At 37.8% G+C, this 15085-nt stretch overlaps 1 protein-coding gene and 1 long non-coding RNA gene across 19 annotated transcripts in view; both read right to left on the bottom strand.

Annotated features, from left to right (window-relative positions):
• LOC116563326 overlaps positions 1-1389 on the bottom strand; it is a 5405-nt gene extending 4016 nt beyond the window's left edge. The window contains exon 1 of the long non-coding RNA XR_004274336.1: positions 22-1389. This is a non-coding gene — a long non-coding RNA (uncharacterized LOC116563326). The remainder of the gene's footprint in view (positions 1-21) is intronic.
• DLG2 (discs large MAGUK scaffold protein 2) overlaps positions 1-15085 on the bottom strand; it is a 2183817-nt gene that overhangs the window by 1076974 nt on the left and 1091758 nt on the right. For 14 of the 18 annotated variants that reach the window (XM_032295960.1, XM_032295961.1, XM_032295962.1 and 11 more), the window contains one exon: positions 9290-9451. In XM_032295960.1, the coding sequence (XP_032151851.1) occupies positions 9290-9451 (162 nt within the window). The remainder of the gene's footprint in view (positions 1-9289; positions 9452-15085) is intronic. The other 4 variants (XM_032295958.1, XM_032295973.1, XM_032295974.1 and 1 more) reach the window with 1 other exon arrangement.

Here is a 15085-nt window from a genome sequence, read left to right as displayed (position 1 = left end):
AAAAAAAAAAAAAAAAAAAACCTTAAAATCAGTTATTCCAACATAAACTCAGAAATTGTCTCACTCCATCCCCTGCCATTCTAAAATTTGCTCCTCCTCTGGCATTCTTGATTTCATTTCATGATACATCCTCCACCCAGGGGTCAAATTTTAAAAATTGTAAATTATCTTCTATTTCTCTCTCTTTTCTACCTTCTATATGTAATAGGTCTCAATGTCCTGATGATATCTCTTCCTAAATATACTTTCTAATCTATCTCTCCTTTCAACCCCAGTACCTCTGCTTTGTATCAGAGCTTATCTATCTCTTACATTTTACCTGATGCCCTTGAATCTGATGTCATATGTTTCCAATTTTTTCTTCCAGTGTACCACATGACATGAATAATGATCTAATTTGCAAATCAGGTCATGTCACTCTCCTTTTTAAAAATTCTGTAGTCACCCCTCATTACCTACAAGGTGAAGTACAGTCTCTACATAAGGCCCTTCGTTATCTGTTCACGCCCATCTCTCTTGCTTTATGGGATGCTTGGGCCCACTCTAGGCCCCTTTCCTTAGTTCTTACACTATGTCTCAGCAGCCTAGTCAACTGCTTGGCAATTCTCAGAAATTTCCATACTATTACACGACTGCTAGAGAATAGGGCAACCTTGATTTTTTTCCCTTATTTCACACTTCATTCAAGTAAAAAAAAATGATCTCCTATATAGTTTTTTTTTTTTTTTCCTCTGACAACACCTACACACCCATCATAAACTCTCCAGCTCCAGAAAAAATTAAAAGTTTTTCTAGGTCGTAAGAGACCTCTTCTCTGCTACTTTCTTTATTGTAGACTCCAAAAGTATATGTGCCCAACAAGCACGTAATTTTATATTAAAGAAATAATGCTATCACCTAATATGTTTGTGAAATACTTTGTGCTAACCATATTTCCATCTTAGATGTTTATATTTCCTATCATCATATGAAAGGTTCTGAGAAATCTTTCAATAAGGTAATGGATTTAACTTCTCAAACGTGTTTAAGCATTCATACCTTTATTTTTCTTATAATGATGAGAAAATTCCACCAAACATATTTTGGGAGATGCTAGTCTAGTATCATTTTGGATTCCAATAACGGAGTAAAATGAAATATAAAACAAAACAAAAATAAGATGCAGATCAGGTCATGGGAGCTTATACATTTACCTAGAGGAAGAAAAATGGCAAATCTAGAGGAAATAACATTATATAGCAGTCCTCCTTGATCTTAGGTTTCACTTTTCATGCAGTTTCAGCTACCAGAGGTCAACCATGTCTGAAAACAGGTGAGTACAGTACAAGATATTTTGAGAGAGAGAGAGAGAGCGCACGCACATTCACATAACTTTTATTAAAGTATATTGTTATAATTGTTACATTTTATTAGTTATTATTGTTAATCTCTTACTGGGACTATACATAAATTAAATTTTATCATATGTACGTGATAACATACTTATGAAAAACATAGGAAAAAACATGGTGTATATAGGGTTTGGTACTATTTGCAGTTTCATGCATCCACTGGGGGGTCTTAAAATGTATCCCCCACAGATAAGTGGGGACTACTGTATACTTCAACAAATCATTTTTAGAACAACAGAATAAAGCGTATTTAAAATGTTGACTATGTGGGATGCAATAATTCCTTGTGCCATAGGATCAAATGACCAGTTGGAGTTGGGCAAGAGTTAACAGAAAAGGCTTTATGTACGAAGAAGGCTTACTGTACTTTTGGCTAAAACATACTTTCCTATGATTGTACCCTGGTAACTCTAGTAATAAAATAATTTTTAAAAATACATATTGTTATCCTTTGTCTGTAGATTTATATTGATTTCCTCAAGCTTCAGCATTCCTCTTATAATTTCCCAAACATGCATTGCCTACAGATTCTCCAATGTCTTCTCAAAGATACTCAACAAGTGCCCAGTTGTCCCAGGGTATTGAAGTTTACCCAAACCTCACGTACTCCTATTTTCCTGCAAAGCTTCCCAGAACTGTTTATTCTGTTTATTCTAGTTCCTGTGAAAATTCAAGGACACACAATAATATTTATCTGATTAAAGAAATTCACACCAATTTATAAAAGGAGGCTTTAATCTTCCTTGTAATTAGTCATTGAATCCAAGGATCTAAGCTGGCTTTGACTATAAGACACATTTCTTTTTTAATATACCCTAGAAAATACTGCCAATTTTAATTGCAAGATATCATCAATGTTAGGACACATCCAGATTTCAGGTATGCTAATATGTGATAAAATATGAGATTTAGAATTTAAGAAGTTTGTATCAATGATGGTTAGGTAAGGAAGAGGAGTAGAGCAGCTAAGTCCCTCCCTCCTCCCTCTCTCTCTCTCTCTCTCTCTCTCTCTCTCTCTCTCTCTCTCATAAATACTACAGGGTACTCTGCTAGGTGCTTAGGGGCCCCATGGTTTTAAGTTTGAAAAGTTCAAATTTCAGTTTCAGAATAACAATAAGTAACAAATAAATAAATAATTATAAATCAAGGCCCCCAAGAGAGTTATCTAGATACTGTACTGATAATCATGTTTTACTGCCCTTTGTTTTCCCATCATTTAGCACTATAGTAGGAACTCAATTAATATTTATTGAACTGCCCTAAAGTGAAAAATACCTAAACTGAAAAGAAAATGTTTATGGTTTATTATAGGCCAATTTCTTTTATGAAAATTTCTAGGTAGCATCTGAAGAGAATACATTCCCATCTAGAGGAAAGGAAAACAAATTCCCTTGAATTCACTACTAAATTGCATTTCTCCTTCCAACCCCATACTTCACACTGGCCAAGGCACTCTAATGAAAACAGGCTAAGAGAGCCCATCTATCACTTAGGCAGCTGGTGTGTACCAAAGACAGATGAATCCTAGAACCAAGGCTTCAAGTGATACACGACAATGGAGAAAATGACACGCAAACCTGTGACAGTCAGATGACTCAGCTAATGATTCAGAGCTCACTCAATGTGACATTTTAACTATTATCCAGCAATCTCACACTCTGTTTAGGCATGCCATATGTAAATTCTCAATTAATACTACAGAGTCACACTGCTTTCTCAGCAGGGTTCTGGGGTAGCATCTGATTATGTGTTTTGCCTCCTTTTCTTCCTTTTAGTGCTTGAACCAAGAATACTACTAAACAGATAAAAGAAGGCAAAGAAGTTGAAAACATGACAGTTCTAATGGAGAGTTTGTACCTTTTTAGCAGTTCCCTGACTCTAATAGGCTTCCTTTATGAGAAAATAACCCATTAGATTTTAATCATGGTAGGTTTTTCAACAGTTCAACTGTGATAATATAACAACTTGATTAAGAAATATATCCTGTTGCTATAAAAATACACGTGCTTGAACCTTATATCGTGGTGCTGTGCTGCAGCTCACTCATACTAGCTCCTGAGCGCCTCCAGTGCCTCCATTTCCAAATATTTTAAAAGTAGCTTTAGGTTAGCAGCCTGAAATCAGCCATGCTGGGAATATTTACATCACAAAACTGGCCAACCTTAAAACAGGATTTTTTTTTTCCTTAGAAAAATGGTACATATTTATTCCTATTACCATTGGTGACGAAGGGGAGATACACAGAACCTCTTTACCAAGACAATCTAAAAGCATATCTTGAGCTATAAAATCCCACATCACACTGAATGAGCAAAAGTTGGAAGCATTCCCCTTGAAAAACAGAACAAGACAAGGATGCCTTCTCTCACCATTCCTTTGCAACAGAGTCCTGGAAATCCTAGCCAAAGCAATCAGGCAAGAGAAAGAAGTAAAAGACATCCAAATAGGAAGAGAAGAAGTCAAACTATTTCTGTTTGCAGATGATACCCAGGCATCTAGGATCACCTCCCCCTTGACTTCCACACTGCATTTCAATAGAAGAAAAGGCTGGTCTACTGGCGCCTCCTAAATCACCTTCCTGTAAATAGCAGGCAGGGTGTGGGGGAATCTCTCCAGGAGACATTGCTTTTACTTAAACAAGATCAAAACCCCACCCAACTCCTCCATCGACCAAGACCCTTTCATATGTGATTTCTAAAACTGTAAACCCAAGACCCTTTCACCTGTAATTTCTAAGGCTGCAAACCTAAGATTCTTTCAAGTGTAATATCTAGAGTATAAGCCCATATAAAGGCCGAGCTTTTCTTTGTTAGGGGAGCTTGGTCATTTAGACAAATTGTTGCCTGGCTCCCGGCTGTAATAATAATAATGATAATGATAATAATAAACACCTCTTCCTTCCCAGTGCAGTGTTAGAGAGGTATGTTTCTTGTGGCCGATCCTGCTTCAATATGATGCTATACCTAGAAAACACCCTACTCTCTACGTAAAAGCTCCATGATCTGATAAACAACGTCAACAAAGTTTCAGGATACTAAATCACTGTACAAAAATCAGTAGCATTCCAATCTACCAACAACAACCAAGCTGAGAGCAAAATCAAGAACTCAATCTCATTCGCAATAGCCACAAAAAGAATAAATATCTATGCATACAGCTAACCACAGAGGTAAAGGTTCTCTACAATGAGAGTGACAAAAAACTGCTCAAAGAAATCAGAGATGATTCAAACAAATGGAAAAACATTCTATGCTCATGGAGAGGAAGAATCAATATTGTTAAAATGGTCATACTGACCAAAGCAATTTACAGAGTCAGTGCTATTCCTGTCGAACTGCCAATGACATTATTCACAGAATTAGAAATCAACCATTAATATTCACATAGAATCAAAACAGAGCCAAAATGGCCAAGCAAAAAGATCAAAGCTGTTAAGTGTCACATTATTGGACTTCAAATTATACTACAAGGCTACAGTAACCAAAACAGGATAATACGGTACAAAAACAGACACATAGACCAATGGAACAGAATAAAAAAGCCCAGCAATAATACTACACACCTACAACTATCTGATCTTCAATAAAGTCCAGAAAAACAGGCAATGGGGAAAGGACTCCCTATTCAATAAACGATGCTGGTACAACTGGCTAGCCACATGCAGAAGATTGAAACTGAACCCTTTCCTTACACCACATTCAAAAGATCAACTCAAGATGAATTACAGACTTAAATACAAAACCTAAAGCTATAAGCACCCGGGAAGATAACCTAGGAAATACTATTTTGGATAGGACCTGGTGAAGATTTTATGACAAGGATGCCAAAAGCAATGGTGACAAAAACAAAATTTGACAAATGGTACCTAATTAAACTTAAGAGCTTCTGTACAACAAAAGAAACTACCAACAGAGTAAACAGACAATCTACAGAATGGGAAAAAATTTTTGCATGCTATGCATCCAAAAAAGGTCTAATATTCAGAATATGTTAATAAGCAAAAAAGCAATCCTATAAAAAAGTGGGAGAAGGACATGAGGAAACACACTTTTCAGAAGAAAAATATGCAGCCAAGAAGGATATTAAAAAAATGTTCAATATCACTAATCGTTACAATAATGCAAATCAAAGCCACAAAGAGATACCATCTTATTCCAGCCAGAATGGCTTTTATAAAAAAGTCAAAAAATAGCAGATGCTGGTGAGGTTGCAGAGAAAATGGAATGCTTACACAGTGCTGGTAGGGATGTAATTATTTCAGCTATTGTGGAAAGCAGTTTGACATTTCTCAAAGAACTTAAAACTGAATTGTCATTCGACCCAGCAATCTCATTATGGGTATATACACAAAGAAATATATATTTTTCTGCTGTTTAGACACATGTACAGGTACATTCCTTGCAGCACTATTCACAATAGCAAAGGCAAAAATCAACCTAAATGCCTATCAGCAACAGTAGCTGGGATGAAGAAAACGCGGTAAATATATACCACAGAATACTGCACAGCCATGAAAAGAATGAGATCATGTTTTTTGCAGCAACATCGATGGAGCCAAAGGCCATGATCCTAACACAGAAACAAAGCGTACTAACACAGAAACAAAAAACCAAATACCACATATTCTAACTTACAAGTGGGACCTAAACATTTTGAGTACATATGGACACAAAAATGGGAATTACAGATACTGAGACCTACTTGAAAATGGTTGGGTGGGGGGAGGGTGAGGACTGAGAAACTACCTATTGGATACCACATGATGAAATAATCTGTACATCAAGCCTCTGTGACATGCAGTTTACCTGCATAAGAAACCTGCACGTGCACCCCTGTACCTAAAATACAAGTTTGAAAATAAATAAATAAACAAAAACTCAAACACATCTTGTTTAGTATAAACAACACCTCTAGAAGGTCATGATGAAAAAATCCTGGTCCCAAAATAGCTACCTCACAGCCTGAGTGTAGAAATCCTGGATGAGGTTCCCCTTCCCTCCTCTTCACAATACCTTGGAGCCATACCACAAAACTGGTGGTTACAAAAAGGAGAAAAATCTATTAGGACCTTGGTGTTTCATCCCAGGGGCTTGCTATTCATAGGTGGCTGCTTTTAAAACTGACATGAGGGGCCCTCAATAAAAGGCTAGAACATTAGTTAGAAGTGACATAAATATAACAGAAAATCTAGGCTAAGATAAACCCACTGAAATTGAATACAATTAATTCTGAGATTCTTGGAAGGCAAAGGATAAAGGAAAAATAGAAAAAATTCCTTTGTTTATATGAGATCCGAGCTTCAGAAAAAGCACAGTTTCCCCTCAACTCTGATATACATTTTCCAAATGAGACAGAGAGTAGCATAATAAATGATGGCACAATCACCAAAACTGCAGATGTTCAGATAATTATATTATCATGTATATGCCGAAGACTTAATATAAAAAATGAAGCTCCCATGGTGCTTTCACTGTTCTGTTCATTTTTTTTTTTCTGTAAGCAGGCTAGCATCCCTCATAATTACAATAGCACTAATTATAAAATTTGTACTCTCCCTATTCCATTTTTGAGAACCAGAAGTAACACAAGGAATTTCACTACTTTCAAGCATAATCCTACTCAAGTGGCAAAAGAGAGGCACCATTTTCAAATATTTCATGTATCATTATCAATTGATTTTAAACATAGTACTAATAATCACCATATTATCAATTCTAGCAGAAAGATTTAAAATGGTAGCCTTGATTATCCTACTTAGTTAGCCTAAAGACCTTCGAGAGGTATGCTCTAGAGTTGATGAAGGAGGAAAAGCTGGGAAGGCAGAAAGGCGAGGAATTTTGTATGTATATATGTTGGGATTTGCACCATAGACAGGGTCTCACTTTGTCACCCAGGCTATAGTGCAGTGGCGTGATCATGGCCCACTCCAGCCTCAACTTCCTGGGCTCAAAGGATCCTCTCATCTCAGACTCCTACATACCTGCAAACTATATTTGCATACCACCTCACTTGGCTACTGTTTTAAATTTTTTGCAGAGACAGGTCTTGCCTTGTTGCCCTGGCTGGTCTTGAACTCCTGGGATCAGCAGTCCTCCCACCTCGGCTACCCAAAATGCTGAGATTACAGGTGCGGGCCACTGCGCCTGACCTATAGAGGTTCTTATAGGGAGTTATTCAACAGTTTGAAAGAATAAAACCGAAATTTAAGTACTCTGAATGTCGTTCAGTCTCTCAGCCCTGCCCTTTCTGAATTTACAGTGGTTGGTAGACAGAGTAGGGATCAGCAATTGCTTGAAAATGTTGAAGAGTACTGTCTAACTCTAGGAATCAGAATGATTCTACACTGAACACAGAATTCTGATTCCTAGAGTTAAAGAGACCTTAGAGACAATTTTGTCTACCCTCCTGCAATAGGTGTCTTTTCTACAAAATTTCTGACAAGTCATCATCCATAGCTGAAAGATTTCTAGGGACAGGGAACTTCTGTCTCATGAAGTAGTCTATAATTTTTTTTGACTAGCTATAAATGTTAGGAGCTGTGGTGTTAAAGTGATCTCCAATATATACGTTTCCGTCAGTTATGCATAGAGGGTCTGCTTCTACCTTCTGCATGTCATCAATTTAATGTTTTTCAGATGACAGCTCTTAAGGTGAAAGGGTTAACTCCTATGTCCCCCAATTCTTAATCTTTTCTTCTCCAGGCTAAACACACTCATATTCACCAGTCATCCGACTACTTGCAAAGAAACTCTGGAGATTTGCACAATGAATCCCAGAAGTATAATATTAATATGTACATATATTTACTTATTAAATAATATTTACTGGAATTTAACAATTGGTCTAATATTTTTATGTATTGGTAGTAGCTATAGCTAATTTATTTGACAGTACATGTTTAGCATACCAGAATATTTGAAATGTGCCAAAATTTGAAACATAAGGTTAAGCATAATTCAACCTCTCTTAGATGTTTTGGCAGGTATAATAAGATCCAGAGAGCATTGGAGACAGTTTTCTGTCTATATTTTTTATTGTAGCGTAGCTATATAGAAGTGCTGATAAAATGAATGTTCTAGGTGATAAAAGAAATTTTTCTTTACTAATAATTACTAAGGAGTTAGTTGGTAGGTGTTTTTCTTTTTTCCATTTCAATTATCTTCTATTTCAGCTGTATTTTTATTTTTCTTTTTAAACTTTAATCAACCTTTATAAGCTTATTATCCAAAACACAAAATCTAGTAGTACCAGTTCAGCCCCCAAAAAAGCAGAGTAATTTACAACCAAGGGGCACAAAAAAAGTATTTTTCTCATTTAATCACCCTTTCTTGTTAATATATAATTTATCAAGCAATTGTTTAAAATTGAATTTTAAAAAGTAGAATTTAAAAAAGTGTTGGGAAAAGTGTGACACCAAATTGAAAGAAATATAGTAAACAATTTTCTCTAGGATAAAATAGAGGCATTGATTAGACAACTCGCACACTGTCCTTCACAGTTCACACAGTAAGGCAGTCGTTAGATGTAATCACATTATATTTGCCACCTTTGTTGGACCAGGAATACTGATGAACACAGAGCATTTGAGCAAAACCTTGATGTACTTGGCGTTTAAAAATACATGGTTAGCTTATTTTCCCTTTCAGTTTTTCACTCTTGGCGCTTTAGTCTGTTCTCAACAACTAAAAGGATTTTTCCAGATATTCAAACAGCTGCAATAAAAATATGTCCCAAATATACAAGGTGAGCCTCCAAAGCACAGAAAGACCCTTTGGCAACCAGTGTCCTCTATCATATTTTCAAAGAGCCTCACTTAATCGGGCCAGCAAATATCTCCGTTAGCAATGAAGACCAACCACTGTCACCAGCTATAAAATTGGAAGAGCAACATAACTGACCTTCAGAGGAGAAATGTGAGACTGCAAGACGTATCCATGCACATTTTCTATTTGAGAGAGGTTCTTTTCTGATACATGCACGAGTTCTGGGCCTCTTACTTCATGAGTTAGTCGAGGTAAGGAATGATCATGTGGAGCATCCTCATCTTGATATCGATACTTCTAGGAGAAAAGAAAAGAAAGGAAAAATACATATATATCAGTGTTTGTAAAGGATATAGACTGAACTTCATATTCTAACATCAATAGGACACAGCGTGCACCTACTGTTGACTTCACCAAATGGGCTTTGCTGAAGACTCCTCCGGCAGTCACCACAGACCAGGCCAAATGCAAGCAAAACTGAATTAAAAACCAATATTGACCAATGCCCAGGACTTGTTTCTGTCTGACAATGTACTCTTTGTTCATGAGCTACAGAAAGGTGATAACAAATGAGACAGAACATTTACTTTACTCCAGTAAGTGAGGAGGTAATCCTCCCGACCAGAGTAGCTAAGTATGTGTTAAAAATCCTAGGTCATGAATGAAGAAGGAAAAAAAAGTGCTGAGCAAGAAGAAAACAGAATTCTGATATAGCCCATTCAGAAAACTTAATTTTATTTCAGAATGTGTGAATGATTTAAGTTCCTTTGGCAATGAGGAAAAATTTTGCCACACGCATTGTTTGTATTAGACTCAAAGAGAAGACAATATTATCTTTCTTACTTCACCCCCAAGAAGAAGGAGTATTGATCTGGGTTAGCCAGATTCTAGGACAAAATATCTCAATTTTTAGAAGAGCTAGCTTTTCAAGAGCTTTAAAAACCAAGGCAAGGCATCCGCCTATATTCTGATGGCTCCCCGAGGGGATAGAGGTAAATACTTCTTTCTCTCTTGTTCCCTTTTCCTCTTTTCTTAACCATGTTGCTTATACATGACTGTAACAGTAAAGATCATTTTCTGAGTCTTACAAGCAGATACAAAGAAGTTGGCAGAGAGAAAAAAAGGTTCAGGATAAGGAATGGTCTGAGGGAACTCAGCTGTAGTCTTAGGGTCTGTCTCCATTGTCAGCCTTAGCCTGGTTTTTCATTCCTGTTTCTTTGTCTCTTTCTAGTTCACACCCCTGTACCCTTGGGTCTGTCCCTTTAGAGTTCCATTGTTCAAGGCTGTTGTCCTACCTGGGAAAGATGAAAGGGAATCCTCTACATATGACCCCCAGTTCAGATAATGAAGTGTTAGTTTGCTTTACTTTGCCTGTATTCCTTGTGCATAGCACAGGCATATGGGGAGCAGGGATCTAAATATTGTTATAACACCATCCCAGGCTTAATTGTGATGTCTCACCTCTTCCCAGTGCCTCATTACTGTTGTCATCAATGGTTATTTTGTCGTGTGTTTGTGCGTGTGTGTGTTTGTGTGTGTGTGTGTGTGTGTGTGTGTGTGTGTGTATAAAATTTCTTGGACATCAGCTCTTAGATTGACCCATATGTAAAAGTCACAAGAACCACTCTAGGGTTGGTCATTCAATCTGTTCACTCTTCCTCAGAAAGGGATTATCAGTACTTACACTTTCTGGGGTGGGGTGGGCTTTCTGCAATGACCCAAGTAAGATTAGTCTCAACGAAAATAACAATGTCATAATTTCAGTTTCCAAAGGACTCTCACATACTTCTTCCACTACAATCATTCTTGGCCATTTTACTTATGAGAAAACTAACACTCCAAGAGGAAAATGTACCTGTCAAGTCACCTTAACTGATGGGCATCAGAGCCAAGACCCTATCCAGATCATTGCAATCTGAATCCTCTTTCAATCATCATCAGTCTCTCCTCTACCCCAACAAGGAGAAGAAGTCCAAGTCTGAAAACTGAATAGGCAGCTTAGTAGAAAAAAGTCACTGAGAATACACAACACAATGAGGTTAGAACATTTCTGTGAACTGTAAATACCATGCTTTTGTTTATCTAACCCTATGAATAATTTGGGATGTAATCTGCCTCAGAAACATGGATCAAATTTCACATTCACTCTTGTTCAGTTATTCTCATTGTGACTGGAATAATGTCATACATACGTCAATTTTAGTTTCTCTGGCTTTCAACCCATTGACTCACACATCTGCTCCCCATTTTCAATTCTCTCATAAAGGCACTACCATCTATGTTGCCATCTGAGCCAGAAAAGAAGGAGTCAATCAGACTCCATCCTGTCTTTTGCCTGCTGCCACCTGCCAATTTAATAAGTTACTGAGTCTTCCTGATTTATATCCTAAATAATACATCCACTCTGTCCTTATTCTTCCCACACCCTCTACCAACACTGTCCATGTTCAGAATCCCATAAGCTCTGAGCTGGGCCATAGCAACAGAGTCTGAACCAGCTAGCTTCTCCCTTCCCATACATTCTCTACACTGACAGGGGACTTTCTGAATCACACTCTAATAAAGTCCCTCTTGAAAGCTTCCAATGGTTCACACTGCTTACAGGACAGAGTACAAGCTTTCTTACCCTATCATAAGCTGGCCTCTCAACCTCACTAAATGAGCTGAACCCCCATTACTTCTGAATTACTTTTTCTTTTTTTGTGTGTGTGAGATGAACTCTTGTTCTTGTGATCCAGGCTGGAGGTCAATGGTGCGATCTCCGCTTACTGTAACCTCCACCTCCCAGGCTCACACAATTCTCCTGCCTCAGCCTACTGAGTAGCTGGGACTATAGGCATGTGCCACCATGCCTGGCTAATTTTTGTATTTTTAGCAGAGCCAGAGTTTCACCATCTTGGTCAGGCTGGTCTTGAACTCCTGACCTCAGGTGATCTGTCCACCTCAGCAATCCCAAAGTGCTAGGATTACAGGTGTGAGTCACTGCACCCAGTCCTGAATTACTTTGTTTCTCGCCATTCCCACTCCAATAATTATGAAATAAATACAAATTATTACTTCTCATTTTTAATCTTCTTTTAAAATCTGTATTAAAATACGCATAAAATTTTGATCATTTTAAGTGTACAGTTCAGTAGTGTTCATTATATTTACTTTGTTCTGCAACAGATCTCCAGAACTTCTTCTTCTTGTGCATGTTCTCATAACTCCCTGTAGTCTTCAATTACAACTCTTACCATGCTATATCGATGCATATTTTCTGTGTTTTTCCATTCAACCACAAAATATTGTAAGAACTGGGACCACACTGGTATTATTTATCCTCACATCTCCAGTCTTTAGCCAAGTACACGTTACATATGCTTAATAAGTGTTTGTTGAATACAGTTATGAATGACTATTACACAAATGAATGAAACAGGAATCAGTTGCTTAAGCCACAATACTATTCTGGCTATCAGATGCAATCTTTTTCATTATAAAATGCTATGAGCCCAGGTTCAAGTAAAAAGGACAATCACATCATTTGCTTGACACAATCTAAAAGGACATCAGATTATTAAGTACTAGATATCTTTCTCATCATTCATTTCAGCATATGCTGAGAGTATGAACTGAAAGGAACATCTCTTGTCCTCAAGACCATAAATTATTGAGTTATAATTGTACACAGATAAGCTACTATAACTCACGATAAACTTACTTCTGCTGGAGCAGAAATGGGTAAGCATCTGTGGTTGTCTGCGTGCAGCTTCCCAGTTTGAAACAGAATCTGGATTAGTTTAAAGAGGTAAAAGATATTCCAAGCAAAGGCACAACATGTGTAGAGGAGACACATGATAGGACATGATGTTTGAAGTAACAGTGAGGTCTTAAAGTGGATTGTAGCAGATGCTATTGTGTACCCATCCAAATCCATGAAAATATCTTTTACCCATGGAAGGCTCACATCTGCATACTTCTCAGGAAGACTGCCCTTGTGTGATTGAAGCCTCCTCTCTTGGATATACACAGGAGTCATACTTGAACCCCAACTCTCATACCTCATGGTGATATAAATCCTGTGGTGTGAATTACACTCCAAAGTATCCAGTGAGATTAGCTTAAATTTAGACTGCACCTGGACCTACATTTCTGCAGACTTCCTTCGTACTTCCCTTAATCCCTATGTTGTTGTTGTTGTTTTTCTTGGAACTGCCCTCCGTAAATCATGCACACACAAAATCCCACCTTAGGTCTGCTTCTAGTGAGCTGGTGTAAGACTTGGATAGGCCTTGGGATGTGACGTTCAGTATGGCAGGAGGATGCTGGAAGGCAGATTGGTGTCCACTGCAGACAATAAGGAGTCATCCACGAGACCCTGGACCTAAATAATACTCTGCCCAGTGCCAAGCAGACATTCCCTCCTGTTTTTTTTCTTCGAGTCTGCAGCCTATGACTAAACAAGAAACGATAAGAACTGATGAGAAAGTACTATCTTTAACTCAAACTCAAGTTTCCGAAGGAATCGCCCTGATATGGCACAGCAGACTCTCTCTGCTTGTATTCAGACCCTTATTTCCTTTGGCTGAACAAAAGTAATGATTTATAATACTCGGATTAATAATAACACCAATACTAATGCTAATGTTAATAAAAATGCTAATCCTAACACTAATGCAATATTACAACCAATAATAATATCAGCTACAGTTAATGTGCCTGGAGCCATATTAAATGCTTTATATGCATCATCACCATATGAGAGATAGGTGTTATTCTATTCATCTTAGACTCAGATAATTAGGTATTTTTTTCCAAGCTTACACACCCGGTAAGTGGCAAACCAGGTTTCAGATACATATTAGTTTCACTCTAGAGAAAGGGCACTTAAATAGTCTTCTAAGTTAGTTAGGACTCACACAGGTTTTTAGAGGTCAACTTTATCTTTAGGAAATAAAATTTTTAGGAAATATTCTAACACACTGACGTAAGAATCAACCCTAACATTCTGGGCAATTCTGAGTCAATTTTCATTCAAGGGCTTGTCTGGTAGGTACTAAGGCCATTCTGGGCACCTTTGAGGGTTTCTGTATGACCTACAAAATGAAGGCCATTGGCAGAAGGCCTCTGTTTCACAATCTATGCTTTCTTCTTTTTCTCTCCTAGCCTGGTCTGTTGAAGGGGACTTGAGTAAAAGAAATGTTGTAAATAGATTAGACTTCCTCTTTCAGCTCTACGGGGAGTAGAGGCAGGAGAAGTGGTCAAGACAGGAATGCCTTGTATACTACTTATGTCTCCCTATCTTAGTTCATTTTGCCTCTGACTTCCGGAATTCTATCTTCGTCCCCCTTCTGAAGCTTAACACTGCCCTCAACCCCAGAGTCCACCATCATGCAAACTTTTTTAGGTCCCGGATTATCAGATTTAGTGTTACCTCCTCAGAAGCATTCTCTGACTTCAAAGGTTGGACATCTATATCTCCTTTATGCTCCCATAGTGTTCTGCACAGGTTTTTGCCAATGAATAAGAACTTCATGTTGTAATGACCTGTCCATGTGCCTGTCTCCCCTGCTAGCCTAAAAATGCCTCAAGAGCAGAGGTAGAGTCATGTGCATCTCTGAATCTCCAATGCTTATCTGACAACTGACACACAGAAAGAGACCAGTACATGTCACTGTAACTGAATTAAACTGTAACCATCTGAGCAGTAACACCTGATCAGGAAGCCCTCCCAGCTGAGATTGCATGCAATCATACTCATACTCCTTTTCTCCCACACTCCTGCCAACACAGACAGAAAAAGGCTAAGCAAGTCTGACCAGGTTCTGCTAAGTATATTCTGCTGATGCCTGTGTGAGTCAGAACAAACCATCCTGAGTTTCCCAGAATTTAAACACAGAATCCTACGTGTGCCTGATCCGTCACTACAGGTTCTCTGGTGCAATATGA

Source organism: Sapajus apella, unplaced genomic scaffold, assembly GCF_009761245.1.
Source record: "Sapajus apella isolate SASKATOON/1434 unplaced genomic scaffold, GSC_monkey_1.0 scaffold34, whole genome shotgun sequence".
Taxonomy (NCBI): Eukaryota; Metazoa; Chordata; class Mammalia; order Primates; family Cebidae; genus Sapajus; species Sapajus apella.
Note: the sequence above shows the minus strand (reverse complement) of the source record. Positions and strands in the feature narration are given on the sequence as shown.